The sequence below is a fragment of the Phaethon aethereus genome (genome assembly GCF_964289735.1).
Source record: "Phaethon aethereus genome assembly, chromosome: 8".
Lineage (NCBI taxonomy): Eukaryota > Metazoa > Chordata > Aves > Phaethontiformes > Phaethontidae > Phaethon > Phaethon aethereus.
Window position 1 is genome coordinate 28,924,810 of NC_138584.1, and position 17,386 is coordinate 28,942,195.

At 41.6% G+C, this 17,386-nt stretch overlaps 2 protein-coding genes across 2 annotated transcripts; both read right to left on the reverse strand.

The window, feature by feature from the left end:
• Positions 1-1,233: 1,233 nt before the first annotated feature.
• On the reverse strand, positions 1,234-8,749 carry CZIB (CXXC motif containing zinc binding protein; the record flags this gene model as incomplete). The annotated part of the gene is made up of 8 exons (XM_082003077.1): positions 1,234-1,393; positions 2,226-2,291; positions 6,044-6,121; positions 6,551-6,582; positions 7,068-7,149; positions 7,913-7,969; positions 8,579-8,662; positions 8,744-8,749. The coding sequence occupies 8 exons, from the start codon at positions 8,747-8,749 to the stop codon at positions 1,316-1,318; spliced, it is 483 nt and encodes a 160-aa protein (XP_081859203.1). The 3' UTR covers positions 1,234-1,315.
• A 1,324-nt stretch (positions 8,750-10,073) lies between these two features.
• On the reverse strand, positions 10,074-12,265 carry MAGOH (mago homolog, exon junction complex subunit). Its single transcript, XM_082003270.1, has 5 exons — positions 12,175-12,265; positions 11,962-12,020; positions 11,674-11,784; positions 11,288-11,370; positions 10,074-10,698 (listed from the first exon to the last, which is right to left on the reverse strand). The coding sequence occupies exons 1-5, from the start codon at positions 12,260-12,262 to the stop codon at positions 10,599-10,601; spliced, it is 441 nt and encodes a 146-aa protein (XP_081859396.1). The 5' UTR covers positions 12,263-12,265; the 3' UTR covers positions 10,074-10,598.
• Positions 12,266-17,386: the final 5,121 nt, after the last annotated feature.

Genomic DNA, 17,386 nt, shown 5'->3' on the forward strand with positions numbered 1-17,386 from the left:
AACCCTCTTGACTTTCACTCTTTTTCTTCAGGGAAGAGGAGTCTCTCTCTGGAGCTGAATACCACAGTAGTGCTTGCTTTTGCAGCTCTGTGTGAAACTAATGCAGCTCATGTATTTCAGCACAGCCCACCACGTCCTGGACAAACAAATACATTAGCAGAACGTAAAAGTCTGAGCATGTTGGTTGGATGTGATGGATCAGGTTCAGAGGCTCAGAAACCTACTTGCCTTTACTGTTCCTTTGGATATCTCCGCTTCCAGGTTCTCCCAGTATCCTTTTTTTCTTTATGACAGTAAGCATAAGCAATACCATATCTTGAAGTATGAACTGCAAGTGCTAGGAAGGGGAAAGGCATGCTTTAAATATGCAAACCTGAAGGCTTATAAACTTTTCCTAGCCAGGGCTGTTTCTTCTGCAGCCTGTAATGTGCTGTTCTAGTTTTCAGCTGAAAAGGATTATTTTAAAACTTACCATGCTTGTTCTTGCTGGATGAAGGAAATAAAACATCAGGAAACAATGATCAGACTCAAAGTCTTTGAATGAAATTCACTAAAGAAGATTTTGGTGGGTTTTTTTGTTGGTAGGTGTTTTTTTTTCAAACATGAGGACAGGTGGCAATATTGTGAGAGCGCTTGCCAAGAAGTAGGAAGTCTGTCTTCAACTGGAAATGAGTGAGGTTTACTTAATTTACTTAATGAGTGAGGTTTACTTAACTCAGAAAGCTAACTTGATTTTCAGTAGATTGTAACAGCTATGTGTGTCAGTAGTAGTCAAGCTTAGTAAGCGTTCTCAGTAAACTCACCTCAGTGTCTTTACTTGAACTGGCAGAAAGCTACTAAAGATGAACCTTTTCCTTTGAACAGTTAACAGTGCCTTTACTAATACTTACAGCCATTTCCTGGTGATAGGAGTGGTGAGTGAAAAGACCTTATTTGCTTATGTTAGAGAATCAAATGTGGGCACTTCTTGGTGATAGGCTATTTAAAACTTTAAGGCTGTAAGTTGTCCAAGTAGTTGTTGATACAGTAGTTAAGCTACAGTCCACCACAGGCATATATATTCCCAAAAAAGACAACATTAAGAAAATGGCACAGTTCAGTCAAGCATATATACTGTTTTCAGTTTGTACTGAGGCCACATCAAAGTGCTCTGTGGAAGATATTTTATTAGGGCATGCTCAGAACAGTTAAGTACCACTTAGGTTTCCATTTCTGAAGTACAGCCATGTGAAAAGTAACTCCAAGGAAACTGCATATCTGATGGTTACAGCTCCTTCATCAATAAGCATGTCAAGATTTATTACAGGTATGAACTTTAGCATTTTACAAATTTATGGGTAACTTCATAAATTCCAACAGATTCCTTTGTTTTTTCATCATAGTCATTCCAATCCTATAGGAAATAAGATTTCACAGTATTAGTCACAGAGGATAGAATGCAATCATGTCTAAAACAGACTGGAATTCAAACTGAAACTAAGCCTCACTCAAGCTTGGGTCTTGGGTTTCTGTGGAAAGCACTGTGCAGTCACAGCTAAGTTCTGATATCTGAGAGAAGCAAGAGCACTGACTTGAAATTAAATGAGCTTCAGTCTCAGTGTTTTTATTTTAACAGTAAATTTTTTTTCATATATAGTCCACAGCCTGTAATGGACAAGACAGCAACCATGGCAGGTGAAAGGATTATGTATAATTTACAATACCCTAGTCAGGTGGGTACGCAGACAAGCAGATCCCTGCCAAGTAGGATACCAGGGAACAGATTTGACCTTGAGATTCTTGCTGGCCGCCAAGGAAGATTTGCAATGCTGGAGTCATTATCCTGAGCTTTGAAGGACAGTTCTTTGTATTAGTTTTTAACACCTCTGCACACAGGAAGAAGTGTAGGCATCTTCCTAGAAAAATCAGTTCACCACTCTGAAGAACTCCAGCCATTTAGTATTCCAGGTGTTTGCACTCTGGAATTCCTGAGTGACTTAAAAGAAAAGCGGCATTTCTACCTTTGTCAGCTGCTAAGCTAACAACTGTGTACTTCTAAAATGATGCTGTTAGTAATGCTGGTTATTCACAGTTGATTTAGTTTCGCTCTCCAGCTATGACCTTCCTGTGCCTATATGAAAGAGCAAAACTAGTCTCTTGAATGTGCAGGATGTGTATTTTGGACTAGTAACTTAGGGAAAGAAAGCTAGATAATTAGATTTACTAATGAAATTAAGACAACATACCTTTTCTAACAAGTTTATGTCATTGAAAGGTGTGCCAGATTCTGCACCTTCAGCGGCAAACCCTGCCTGCAAACACATTTGCAGTAAGTTTTTAAGAATAAGCTGTACCAAGAAAATAACAAGTATTATCATTGAAACATGGTTAAAGAAAGTAACTCAGCACAAACTTTTATCATATTTCTTTTAAGTTAGGTAGAAAGAATGGTCAAGCTCTTTCCTGGTTAAGGGTCAATACAAGGTGGTGACCCTGTTTGTGAATTGGGAAAATTCCATCTAAGCAACCACAAAGTAAAATGAGGGAACACTGCTCCTCTATTTTTCCTGCCAAAAGGAATACTTCCAGGTATTCTAGATAATGTTAAACCTGGAGTTTCTAAGCTTATGTAGCAACACCCAGCTACTAATAGCTTTGTGTTCAGAATCCATACAGGCATTATGTAAAAACCAGCTTCATAATAAGCTTACATGCAAGAAAACAATAGAAAAAAGCTGTGGAAGAGACATAATAGTTTTGGTGTAAATATTGTCAGAATTCAAGACACTCTAGAGAAGGAGCAGCTTGTACTGGATTTAGGTACAGAAGTGACTAGCAGGCTTTATGTGAAAGGAGGATCAGTTGTCTGAATGAACAGATTAGTATACCCAAACAATCATCTAAAAGGGGAGAGTTCTCCACTGTTGTTGCTGTTTAAAGAGTTGACAGAAAGGATAGCACTAGGAAGGAAATAGCGTATCAGTGGGGTAGAGCACAAGAATGTGTTCTGGTTTATCTTCTATAGGAACAGCTCTCATTTTGGGGTTCACAGTTATCAAGCTGTAAATTAAGTTTTGTTAGTTTTAAAAATAAATTTTAAAATCTCAGCCACCTCTGTAGCATACAGGAAGGTTTCTTACATTGCCATTTCTAACTACAAAGGTAGCTTCTCCCTGGTTTTCTGCAAGGGATCTACACTTGCATTTTTGATAAATCCCCACTAGTACCAGTCAGACATTTAACTGTATAAGAATATGTGAAGTAAGCCACGTGATTTTAAAATATTTTGGGATATGAATGGAAGGTTAAGCACTTGGGAGTTAAATAAACCACAGAGTGTGGCAGATGTAACAACAAGAGAGCTGTCTGCAAGGCACAGTGTGAATAGGACCTTTATGTAATTGTCAGAAGCCCATCTCAAAGGAACTGCTAGGGGTGGAGAGGAAAATCAGCATCACAGGGCAAAACTGCAGAGCCGCAGTATTGAACAAACGCTAGAAAAATAAAAGCAGCCCTTCTCCTGCCACCTGGAGATAATCACCAGCCCTCCAAGGAAAAAGCAGCCATGTGACTGGAATTACAAGCTTCTGTACCAGACACTCAGCAGAACTTGCACTCTACAGCTTTGGTGTCAAAGCAGAGACTCGTTTAACCTCTGCAGAAGGGAGCTGGGACATGCAGTGACTTCTCTGCCCTCTGCTGATCAGGGAAGGACCAACAGCTGAAGCATAAACACCAAAGCAGCAAAAATGCCTGCTGACTTCACAACACGGTGAATGGTCACAATTTTGTTACCAATGAAACTATTGGTTGTGCCACAAAGCAAAGAAGCTTAAGAAGGTTTAAGAGAAATTTATAAAGAAACCTCCATTTTTTAGTTGAAACATTCACTTGAGGGACAAGAACATTACTAGAACATGACATTATTAGAACACACAAGTACCTAGTTTGAATTTGTTGCTCCTACTAGGTAGGAGAATCATAGAATGGTTTGGGTTGAAAAGGACCTTAAAGTATGATTTAGTTCCAACCCTCCTGCCATGGGCAGGGACACCTTCTGCTAGGCCAGGTTGCTCAAAGCCCTGTCCAAACTTTGCCTTGAACACTTCCAGGGATGGGGCATCCACAACTTCTCTGGGCAACCTGTTCTACTGCCTCACCACCCTCATAGTGAAGAATTTCTTCCTGATACCTAATCTTTAGTTTAAAGCCATTACGCCTTGTCCTGTAAAAAGCCCTTGTAAAAAGTCCCTCTCCAGCTTTCTTGCAGGCCCCATTCAGGTACTGAAAAGCTGCAGTAGGGTCTCCCCGGAGCCTTCTCTTCTCCAGGCTGAACAACCCCAACTCTCTCAGCCTGTCCTCACAGGAGAGGTGTTCCATCCCTCTGATCATTTTTGTGGCCCCCTCTGAACACTCCCCAACAGGGGCACCAGGGCTGAATGCAGTACTCCAGGTGGGGTCTCATGAGGGTGGCACAGAAAGAGGTTTTATATTAAAGAATCAAAGGATACTTCCTCCTCTTTTCAGACTGATTTTTTTTTTTTTAACAAAACCACTATCATTTAAATAAGAGATGCAATTATTAAGCCACTCTGACTTCAGGTATGGTTGTATTATGTCTATCAAAAAATACAAAGAAAATAGGCTATGGCCAATCCTGTTTGTTTGGTGCTAATGAAAAGCCAGATCTAAGGTTGTGGAGAAGGTAGGCTAGCTTGGATCATGTCATATATAAAGCAGTTCATAGAATTGTTTGGAACTGCAGAAGTCTATATATTTACTCATTTAGGCATCAGAAAATTCACTGAAATACCTGCTCAGGTATTCAAGTGTACTCTCTAACAGAGTGCACAGGCCACACTGAGAATATTAAATGAAAAGCTTTATTACAGCTATGAAGTCTTTTTTCTGCAGATAAAAATAAAGTTGACAGGTACGATGCAGAGCTATAAACATCTCCTACATTTTCTAGTTTTCTCATAGATTTTTCTTGAAATGCAATTTCCTAGGTCTGGCTGCAAAGCTTTCAAACAGGAATAAACCAATAACCATTCTGTTCCTCAAAAAGACAGGCTTCATTTAAATAAATAAATAAATAATTAAATAAAAGGAGACATCCTGCAGCACACTGCAGTGGTGATTTCATTTATACTGAATTCTTTGTAGGATCAGCTTTTTTTGGTCTGTTTCTTAGCAATGTCACAGTCTGAGGGAAGGATAAGACAGGTTTATATTTGTCAGTCTATTTACACCTAATCGGACTGGAATAATAGGTTAAATATAGTAGGGAGTTAGCTTGCATACAGCATGACCATGCACAAGCAAATGAATCACTGAAGACTGGCTTGGCCCTGAAGAAGTCCTTTAACTTCGAACCTTGAGGTGTGACTCAAGACTTTGCAACAGTCTTTAACTGCCCTCAATCTTCAGTCTTTGTCTGGTCAAATTTCAAATGGAAAAACACCAATATTAATTTCCTATAGCTTTGGTGATGTCAAATTTCAAAGAAAATTTTATTTTTTTTACAGGCCATATACTGAAGACTCTTCATAACCTGAACTTCATTTATTCTCTGTAGCACACCAAGAAGCAAAGTGGCACTCCCCTGAAGGTAGCTATCTAATGATGCACTCTTGCAATTCCCCTTTGGGAAAGACTCCCTTCTGCAATACCCTGAGCAATGAAGAACTTTCAAATAAATTTACATAAGCAGTACTGAAATACTTGTAAGGCAATTTGAATACAACTCCAAGGCATGTTTCATTTTAGATTTTATTGGCACAAAGAATACCTGAGTTGTTAGTGTTAGCTGCTTGTGGGTTGGGGTTTTTTTGGTTTGGGTTTTTTTGTTTTGTGCTTTTTTTTTGTTTTGTTTTTTTGTTTGTTTGTTTGTTTTTGAGTCAAATGAAGTAAAAGAAAGAACTGTGGAGAGGACAGAAAGCTGGGGAGGTATAGGATGTTCCAGGAAGAGCAGCACCATTTCAAATAGTGTGTATTTTATCACTTTAGAGTCTATAAGAAGTGCTTTTAAAAACTAAGAAACAAATCACAAATAAGAACTCACTTGAGGTTGAAAGTCAACTGGTTCCAGACCTCGGCATTCAAACTCCACTATCGTTTTGAATTTCTCACTGTCTTCAGCCTATAATTGAGTCAGAATATCTTTAGTTTTCATCTAATAGAGAAAAACAGTGACAAGCATTAGCCTAGAAATAAATTGCTTTAAAGGCAGTATTATCAAGTCTGATGTCCCAAGTGACAGCAAAATCCTAGCCCTCATTTAACAGGTGGTAATCAAGTAGAATTTCTTAATCTGCCTCAAGGACACCTTCAAAAGGAAACTAATATGGGCATAACAAAATCACCTCTAATTTCAGTGATACAGTTTTGTGTTTTGCTTATGTAATGTATCACAGAATATTCTACACGTGAGACTGTGCAGGAGCCTACAATTTTCCGTCAGAGAATACCAGCTTTTTGTGTTCTTGAAAGAGGAATGTGATGATAAAAACTAAAAATACTAATGCTTATTTATCTTTCACTTGTTATATAAAAGAGAAAACAAACTTACGTTGTAAGGTTTGATTGTCTGACTTAAAATATCTAAAAAAAAAAATTCAGAAGTGTAAAAGTGAGTGGCATTATGTCTTCAGTTTTATTCAGCACAAACTAAGCACCAGCTGCTTCTTTCAAAGACATTTCCTTATACAAAGTAAACGAAAGTAAGTAACCAAGCCATTCCTTGGCCCTCAAAAGGTAGAATTCAATTTTTCTCACTTCTCCTGGGAAGTTTACATTACACCATTTTGTAACCCTACCAATGCAAAAAAAACCCCAAACCCCTGAACACTTTTGTAAAATGACATCACAAATACGAGTGTTGTTCACGCAGAAACCTGAACTCACCAGGACGCCTTGCTGTCTCCTTCATGAGTATGATGTTGTGAACTCAAGCACCAGTGTACAAGGAAAAAAATCCCTTTACAATGCTCTTTACAGACAGTGTCAAGCAAAAACGAGGACTAAAAAATAAATCAGGCGAAAAAAGTATAAAATGGATGATGCCTCTTAAATTTCTAAGCACATACCAATGGAGTTCTCCCTGGAGCACAGCTTGCACTTCTGCACCATAGTGGCGCTTCCTCGGCCTCCTTTCAGGGGAGCATTGTCCTAAAAATCCATGACAATAGAGACATCATTTTTAACTGCACTCTAGCTGAGCCACTGAAAAAAAAAGGTAGTTTGTACAAAAATGGTCTTTAACTTTTTAAAAATATTGCAATGAGAAGGCTTTTTAACTAGAGATTTGTAATTTAGAAAGCTCTGATTATCAAAGAATAATTCTGTTCTAGACTTAAAATACTGCATAATGGATAGTTATGTCTTGTCAACATAGGCATGTTCCATTAATTCCTCAGAATTCATTCTTACCATTCAGTGGTATGCAGCAAAAAGGGATCATTATTCCTAGGAAGAGAACCTTCTCTTATCCCTGACAAATTTTACCCTGCTTTTTCAGTTTCCAAATGCTAATTTAGCATGCTTAACTCACCTTGAATTACCTTAACTTCTCCAAAAAGATTCCATCTTTTTTTTTTCCCATAGCAATATGCTACAGGCACAACCTTATTCTGGTATCACTTCAAAATTTATTTTCAAATGGTATTTTTACAGAAAGGTGGCTTTTCAAATCAGATGTAAATACATTGTCACCGACAGTCACCATTCCAATGGCATACTTCAATTAACAGTCTCCAATTTATTTTTTTTAATATGGAATATAACAGCATTTCCTAAATGCATATAGCTATTAAAATACTATCTCATCTAAAGTGAAAGTCATCACATCCCTGATGCTAATATCCCTTGCGTGTAAGAGGCAGGATTGTTTTCTCATTTTTGTTCTGATGCAGGTCACAACAGGGAAACATACCACCAATCGCAGATACTGCCATTTTTCAGAAACTTCACCACAGTTCCCACATTTCAGCTGAAAAATAAACATAAATTGGAGAATTTAAAGCTGTCAATAATCAGGGACTAAACAGCTGAAGGAGCTGATGATTCAGATTCACAAACTGCACTGTTTCACAGCTGAGAGGAGACGGAGGCAGGTATAGGTTGCCGTCTACCCCAACAGGCCCGTGAGGTGCCTCGAGCTGGCAGAGGGTCTGCCCTTTGGTACGTTGGATGGAAAACATGTTACAAAGCACGGTCACTAGATAAAAGAGGGAAATAACACATCTCGCCATTTACCCGGGATACCTGCCAGTGGGCACTGGATTACCAACCACCTCACCAATGGAAGCACTGACCAGCACTTGAACTGAAGAGTTTTTGCTATTTTTGCTATTGCAGACTAACGTATAATGCCATGCGTGTACTAACGCATACGTATCTATAAACTTCTACCGTCACGTTCGTCGCTCCTGTAGCACTGCGTGGAAAAAAGCCGCGTGGCTATTTAAGCTGAGTGATGTGACATTTAACACCACAGGCCTTCGCTGCCAGGTGCCCCGCTCGACAGCCTGGACAACCCAACAGGCTCTCAACACCGAGAACGGCGGCTCTCTGCTCCCGCCGACCCCGACCCCCGCACCTTGAGGTACCAGCGGAAGTCCTCCCCCTCGGCGCGCAGGCGGGTGATGTTCTCCAGCGTGGCGCGCAGCTGCAGCCCGATCCTCTGCAAGGCAAGAGGCAGCGAGAGAGGCATTCAGCTCAGCTCAGCTCGCTTCAGTTCGGCCCGGCCGCGGCTCCTACCTACCCCCATGGCCTCGCAGGGCGTCCGGCAGCTCCCGGGCCCGCGGAGGCGCCGCGCTGCCGGGACTCCCTTAGCGGCCGACGGCCCGCATCAGCCCCGCCCCGCCTCTCGCGGGAGCAGCTGCGGGTTTCAAGTCGCTCCTGCGTGTTTTTAGTGCTGGGCTTGTTTTGTTTTGTTCTGGTTTTTTCCCCACCCTCCACCGCGTTGCGTTTGTGCCCTCAGCCAAGCTGGCGGCCGCCTCCCGGTGCGCTCTGCCGGGCTGAAGCCGAAGCTGCCCTCGATCAAGATGGCGCCCGCCGGCGGGGCTTCTCACCGACCCGGCGGCGCGGCCCCGGGCGGGAGGCGCAGCCGCCTGGGCCCCGCGGAGCGGGGCGGCCGGTTCAGGGATGAGAGCGGAATGGTGGCAGTGGGGAAGCGGGGCAGGCGTGTGGGGACCTGCTGGCGGGAAAGGCAGAGGGTGCCTGTGGCAAGAGGAGGGAAAGCAGGAGGTGCTCACACGGCTAATACGGGTTCGATGTTTTCACCTTTTAAGAAGTCATTTAACCGCAATCTTTCTCCAAGCGCTGTAGCTACTCTTTTAAGAAAAACGGAAAGAGATGCTGGAGAAAACAAGAGCACGGTTTGGCAGAGCTGTCGCCGGGATCACTCTCAGTGCCCAGTGGCGTCTCCTACCATGGTTTGCAAAAATTACAGTTGAGACATGTTTCGTCCTCTAAATCTCTTAATCAATTTTGCACAAAAACTCTGCTAGTCTAGAACTTAACTAAATACAGTCTACATTTTAATTTCAGTTTTTCTAACGCTGGATGGGAGTATCAGTGAAGATCGTGGATGGCTCCTGGGCAGTCTGTTGTCTACATCTGCTTTGAAGGCAAAAAGGTAATCACAGCAGCAGCTTGTTATGAAGTTAACAGGTGCCTTTGCTGTATCACGTACAGAGCCAGGGCTTCAGTTGTTTTGAATATTTGAACTGGCCAACAGAATATCCAACTCAGGATAGTAAAAGTTTATCTTGACAGCTGGCAAAAGTTTCATTTAACAGTGCCAGGCTTAATTCCATTTTCTACTGCTGCATAGATCACAGAATCACTAGGTTGGAAAGGACCTTCAAGATCATCAAGTCCAACCATTAATCCAGCGCCACCGTGTTCCCTAAACCATGTCCTGAAGTGCCACATCCGTACATTTTTTAAACACTTCCAGAGATGGCGACTCCACCACCTCCCTGGGCAGCCTGTTCCAAAGGCTGACCGCTCTCTCGGTGAAGAAATTTTTCCTAATATCCAATCTAAACCTCCCCTGGTGCAACTTGAGGCCATTTCCTCTCATCCTATCGCTAGTTACTTGGGAGAAGAGGCCAACACCCTCGTCTGCACAACCCCCTTTCAGGTAGTTGTAGAGAGCGATAAGGTCTCCCCTCAGCCTCCTCTTCTCCAGACTAAACAACCCAGTTCCCTCAGCCGCTCCTCATAAGACTTGTGCTCCAGACCCCTCACCAGCTTCGTTGCCCTTCTCTGGACACGCTCCAGCACCTCAACATCCTTCTTGTGAGGGGCCCAAAACTGAACACAATAGAGAAGTGAACTATAGCTTTGTATGATACAAGTGAAGTAACATACCCTGAATGTTAAAATGATAAAAGAACTGTTAGGAAGTCGGTTTCTCACGAGAACTTAAAAATTAAAAATACAGATCTCGCCATTTTATTAAGACAGTCACTGACAGTTTGTAAAAAAAAAAAAAAAAAAAAATTCTAACATCCATAAAAGCTTCAGGCCAAAAAAAGTGAGGAATTGAAATGGCATCCCCCCCCCACCCCCCGTACAGACACTGCAATACAAACTTCAGGGTGTTTGATTTAAATTGGCTTAATCTTGAAGTGTAGTCCAATAAGACTGAAGACTAGACACTTCAGGTCCTGGACCAGGTAGTAGAACACTCTCAAGCCTTCTGGATCCCTGCAGTGCACAAAAGAAGAAAGGAAGTTAAACTGATGTTTCAGAAGAGCAGTTTATAGAGCTAACCTGTTAAAAAAAAACAACAACCCAAAGCATATAGGGAGACTTTTCAGAGGTCATCTTAGACATTAACAGGTTTCATCTTGCATGGATTGATAAAACATTCTGCAGTCCATGTTTGCGACTTACAAGTCTTGACAAGATGTGTGTTTTTATCATGAAAGCAAGTAGTAACATCACTTTGAATTTACAAAACATGATATCCAGTCATTTCAGCTTAGGTGAAATACAGAATCCCAGAGACACTGGTGTGGACAAGCCAATGATAGTTTAGTTCAAACTCTGAATACACCTAAACAGGGGTTCCTACAGTAAGGTTAGATGCTTGGTGGCTTGAAAATACAGCATGTAATGTCACAGCCTAAAAGCTTCTGGTACATGACACTGGAACACAGAGCATTTGTGCCCCCAGGAACTGATTTGTACTTTAAAACAATATGAAATACAAGTACCTAATAATTGGCAAGTTCCAATATTGATTGTTACATAAAAACCACAGCAATGTAAAAAAACCCAACAGAGTACATACTTGGACTGATTTACATCAATGAGCGAACCGATTTTTGATGTGGTAAAGGAGATGTGCTCATCACCAATTACTATTTCAAGCTCCTGAAAAAGAAAAGATTATAGGAAATCAAACTACTGCTTTACAGTATTAGTCACAAGAATACTTAAGTACTGAGATTACAGCTATTCTGTTTTTGTTACAAAGGTACAGAATGCAGCACATCTGTTGATCATACTAACTCTGATGACTAAACTGGCAGTTAAGCACTGCACAGGTTGTAAAACACTACTTGTTTTCCTCTTGGCTAGCAACAACACTGACTTGAAGAAAAAGTTCGGTTATGTTTGTCATGAACTAACACATAAAACTTAAAGCAGCAGTTAGAAAAGATGCTGTACACCAACCTGCCGACCAACTCTGTCAGGAGGCGGCCATAGCGCATCATCTTCTTTTGTGATTTCGCTGTCGTCGATTATTCTCTTCAGCTCCTCCATCACGCTTTTATGCACGTAAGCCTACAAACAACATCCCAACGTGAGCCCCCAGCGCTCCCTGGCACGCTCCCCTGGTTACTCTGCTTGCACAAACCACCGGACCACTGCTTCGCGTTGCTGACTTCCGACGCAGCTCCCGCCCGCCCGGGCCGGTTCCCCCTGCGCCGAGCAGCCCAGCAGCGGCCGCCTCTCCCTTACCTCCTTTCGGATCATGACGTCGTTCTTGTAGTTGCTGTTGTTGGCGTAGCGCAGCTTCCCTGGCGAAGACAGAACGGACGTTAAACCCCCGCCAGGGCCGCGCTAGGCGGGCAGCGCTCCGCGGCGGCACTCGGGTCCGGGCCCGCGTCTTCCCGAGAGCGGAGAGAGCAAGCCCCGCCGCGCCCCCTCCCGCCTGGTCCCACTACCCCTCACCGTCGGGCCGGAACTCGAACTCGAGGAATTCGTGGCCGAACTTGCCCTTGTGCCCCACGTAATAGCGGAGGTAGAAGTCGCTCGCCATGGTCCCGCCACCACCCCGGCATACACCGCAGCGGCGCGGGCGATGCGCGTCACGGCGAGCGGGGCGGAGCGTGCTCCCCACCTCTATTGGGCGGCAGCGCTAAGGCGCCGCGAGCTGGAGCAGTAACGGTTGGAATTATGGTCGCCGTCTGCTGGGCAACGGTGGCTGCAGCCGGGCCCATGAGGGCTCGGCTCGGCTCGGCTCGGCTCCCGCTCTCTCCGTCCGCAGCGGGTGTGCGGTGGCGGCGGTGGGCAGCGCCTCCACCACAACTCAACCGGGGCGGCCCGGACATCGCCGGGTCCCTTAGCGGCACGAAGCGATACAGGTGAGGGGCGCCGCCTCACGCACCCGCCCCCCGGCTACTGCCTTCGGCAGGTGGCTCCCCATGGGGTACCTGGAGCCCGGGCAGATGATGGAAAGCTGTTTTCTCGTAGTAATATTTGCAGTGTTTGACAGAAAAAAGTCATATTGGTGCTTGATTATCCCCTCCTCTTTCCCCACACGGCATCTGTGGTAGCGATGGCTTGGGGTGCCATTACTGAAACACAGAACAGACTGAAGTCCATGCAAGTATCCGTTTGTCTGTCAGGACCACTCGCTTCAGTCAGTGAAGGACACACTGCATGCTTTGCCCTAAAACTTGTGACGTTTCTCTAGGCAGAAAATGAAAATTATTCACTCGTTACTAGCGAAGGCTTTCTTGTAATATTTAGACATAGTAGTAATAAAAGAATAATGAGGTGCAGCTAACCTTTTATTATGAGTCCATATGTTAACTTTTAGCATAACTGTGTTAGGATTTGAAGTAATTTTGTGCCTCCTTCAGACTAAGACCCCAGGTGAGCTGTTCCCTAGGCTGGGTTTGGCCCCCATGTAGCTAGTGCACCCATGTGCCTCCTCACTGGTACTGGTTTGTTGAGTTACCCTCATCACTGCTGGCCTGAAGTTTGAGAGTAAATGGACTGGTGGCAACATCTGCCTTCTTGCTCTTTGGGGAAGTGCGGAGAGAAAGGAAATAGCTGTAGACATGCCCTTTTGTAAAATATTCCCTTCTGAAATAAAAATTTAGAAATGAGGTATCTCTTGTGCTGATCACTAGAAGGGACACTTTTTATTGAGGACACTGAATGGTGGAGGACATTTTGTATGTGGTAGTATTGAAAATGGATTTCACACTGATGAACTTGATTTCATTTAGGTGGTGCTGTGTCACATCCCAGGTGTAGGCAGTTAGTGCAGGGCTAAGGAAGTTCACTTGGCTTTAGAGTTACAGCAAGGTTTAAGTCTGGCAATATTTACTATTATGAACTGAGTGGAAATAGCTGAACTGCTTCCAGATCTAATATGTCAATGGAGAGAACATAGTCTCTGGTATATTATTGTGTAAATAATAAAATAAACCTTTCGATCTCAGTTAATTCTGCATAGAGGAAAGCCCTAGGTGTCTACATCTGGACATCATTCATACATAAACTAACTCCCCCCCCCATTGGTAGGTCAGATTTATCTGTGTGTGTTTGTCAGGAGCCCTGCATTTTTTGTGATCTAGCTTCCTCTTCTGACTCTGGAGGAGTTCTAAGCTTTCACTAGTCCAGTCAAAATTAAAAAATGTTGAGATTGGTGGTTGATTTCCTTTAACATAAATTATTGCAGTGAGAGGCAATACACTAATTTTTTTTGAAAATACAAATGTTTAAATCTAGGAACTCATAAATTAGGGTTAAATAGCTACCTTAGATATATTTGAGGGCTTCATTGTATTAAAATAATGGAGTAAAGAAATTGCATCTTTGTCTCATTTAACTTCAATTAGTATTTACTTGGACCTAAAGACGCTATTCACTGGGCACAAAGTAAAAGAACAGTTTATTATAGACTCACCAAGAGTGAGAGAAGAAAATAAAAAGATGAGTAGAGGGAGGTGAAATATTAAGGCTCACTCTTGAACAGATAATGGACTCCTGGTGTCATTAACTATGTAGTAATAGGTCAAGCTCCTTCTCCTCTGCCTGAGTCAGTCAGCTTTTCTTACGTTCTTTTCCCAAAGAAATCGGAGGATATTGAGAGACAATGATTAGTAGTCTGGAGAAATCTATTTATGAATAAAGATTAAAAACTAGATATGTATAACTCAGCTAAATGATGAAGTAGAGCACTTTTTCTTAAATCTAATATGGCGGTACTCATTGCATTTGTATTGTAGTTTGACTGTTCTGTATGATGTGCCATGGGGCATGCTATGTTGTACTGTATTTACTCAGAGTAAAAGTGATCCTTACCCGTAGTTAGAAGTTAATAGAATGACATCTTCAGAGTTCTGCCAGATGTCATTACAAAAGTGAAGACATCTTTTGAAGTTAGAGTTTTTTTCTATTAGAAAATCAGAGTTACGGTTCATTTAGAGGCAAACTCCACAGAAGCGCCTCAGAAGGTGTTAATAAAACGAGACAAAGTTTGGTGAACTGAAATAACATTAGGTTAAAGTTTACTAAAGAAACTGTAAAGGGTTTTTCTTTGAATTTTCGCAATATATGAAGAGAAGTTTAAGCGTGTAAATTTAAAAATAGATGTTAAATCACTTTTCTTGCATTTTACGTTACGGTTGGGAATATTGGAAATGTTAAATCTGTCTGGGTTTGACTGGAAGATGTATTTGATGTCAGAATGTACATGAGGCTTTTCTGTTCATAGCTGAGATGCTAGGAGGGAAGATCAGAACTGTAATGGAACGCTGGCCTGCATGAGGAAGCTCGTATGTGCACTTTGCCTGGATTTATGTCTAGTTTACTTCAGTTTAGCTTCTCATGGTTAAGTGACTGGCACATGTGAAAGATACTCACGTACTACACTCACTCCTGTTCAACAAAGACTGATGTTACACTAAGACAATTAAACGACTTTCTGTAAGCCTCATAGACTCCTCTGGCTTACATTACAGCTTCCTAACATTCAGTGTCTTTGGGTGCTGTATTGCCACTAGAGCAGTTATGGTAAGAAAGACTTAAACTTCTGTGAATTAAAAAAAGTTAGTGCTCAGCCTGTTCTGCATATTAGTCCTAAATGCATGCATAAGAAGAGGCTCAGTGTTTTGCAGGAAATGTTGGGAGTCCTTTTTTTCTGTTAAAAATAAATTGGAGTTGCAGTCTCTCACAGCATTTAAGTATCAAACACATGTTTTTTTATTCCATTTCTTTTTCCTGAGTTTTTCCATGTAAAAAAGATCTAATGTAGTTATATTGCTTTATTGTGTTACTGTCTGCCCACTTAGCAGACTTGGCACTTAGAGGAAGTTGATGCAGTTCATTGCTGTTCTGTCTGTCCAGTGAGAAGCACTTTCAATGCCACTGCATGTACAGCGTGACTCTTTGTTTAAATAGTATTGTCCTTTTATAGCAATATTGTCTTGAAACTGATCACTTAATGCAGTTCTAATTCATTAAAACTAACAAAATACCAGCTGGCAAAGCCCTCTGATGCAAACAGATGGGAGCTACCACTAGGAAGCCTTGCCAGACCTGGGCATCTGATGAGGAAGTTTTTCTGGGGTGAGTTCTGTCTAAATGACAGGGACAAAGTCATGCCTGTCCTGCTGGGCTTAGTAGCTTGGGCTGTTGAATCAAAGGTCCCCATATCTTTCCCATCACAATAAGCCTACCTGTCTATCATTCTGTCACTTATGGCACCTTTCTGGTAAAATTTTTGAGTTTTTCTCCAGTCCTCTCGCAATTTAACTGGCTATAGACAGTATCCAAAGTATATTCATTCAAAAAAAGAGTGTTCTTTTGGAATGTCAAAGGGCTGTTTATAATTAAAACAGATTGTTAAAAATTACTGATTTCTTGGCCATAGTTTCCTGGGTTTAGGCAGACTCTTGGTGGTAGCTATGTAAATGTGAAAAAGGATTCGATATTTTTCATATCTTTGGGCTTGAATATTCACAGTTGCATTTTGCATTCTTTACAAATTTCCATTCTATAAAATACCTAAAAGTTGGCCCTTCAGTAGAAGAGTCTTACTGATACAGAAACAGCTAACCAATTACTTTCTTAACATTTACAGGTAGTGCAAGGAAATGAAAACATGAATGTAAAAAACCCCCAACATTCATTTTTATACCAGATTGAAGGATTTTTGGCAGAACTATTACCTCCTCATTATACGAACTTGGTTGTCTAATCTAAAGGTAATATCAAGTATAAATTGTTCCTCTTAAGGACTGTCTGGTTTGACTTAAAGTTCAGAGGGTTTTTTGTGAGAGCGTGACTCCACTGTAAATGTCTAAATTGTTTTCTAAGCCTCTTCAGGAATATCAGTGCTTAATGCATTGTTTAAATTACTGTGTTGGAAGGAAGAGCAAACTGGAATATGATTTATCCTGAGAACCTGCTTTTAAATTAATCTGGGAGGTGTCAACTCTCTTTGAGTTCTGTATACTAATTCTAACATTTTATGATGAATGCATATCATGGGTGAGATACAAATGTTTTTTGCTGTGCATGTATTAGGTTTTTTGTCTTCTTAAAATAAATGCCATGTTTGATGGCATGACAATAGCTAGTGTATTGCTACTGCAGTGTTGTTTGGGTTATCTTGATACATTTCTAATCCAAAGGCATGCTATGCTTGAATGCATTGGTTTAAGGCTGTATTTGTGAAAGTCAGAAATGTGTGGATGGTGGTTCTTTTCATTCCACTTAAAAGCGGTAATCGTTCTCTCTCTGAAGAAAAGATATTTATAAATACACATTTTTAGCATTATTATTGTGGGTATGATAGAGGGGCTATAATACAACAGTGCATATCAAATCTTGATACTGATACTGGTTTATAAGGTTTTGTTTTGTTGGTTTTTTGTTTGTTTGTTTCAAGAAGAGCAAAATTTACATTATTGTCAATTCTGACCTCTGGGGAGCGGGTATCTGTGGGACTTGACAAAATGGGAGAAATCAGATAAGCATGCTCTGAATATTTCTATTTGTTTGTTTGTTTTCTCATGTCGGTAAAAGCCAGCAGAAAGCTCTAATAAATCAACCTACTTCAGATCCCTAATTTAACTTAGTTTTAAGGTTGCAAGATTTATGAATTGTTTGTATTTTTCTGAATACCTGCTTATGCTGTTGAAAT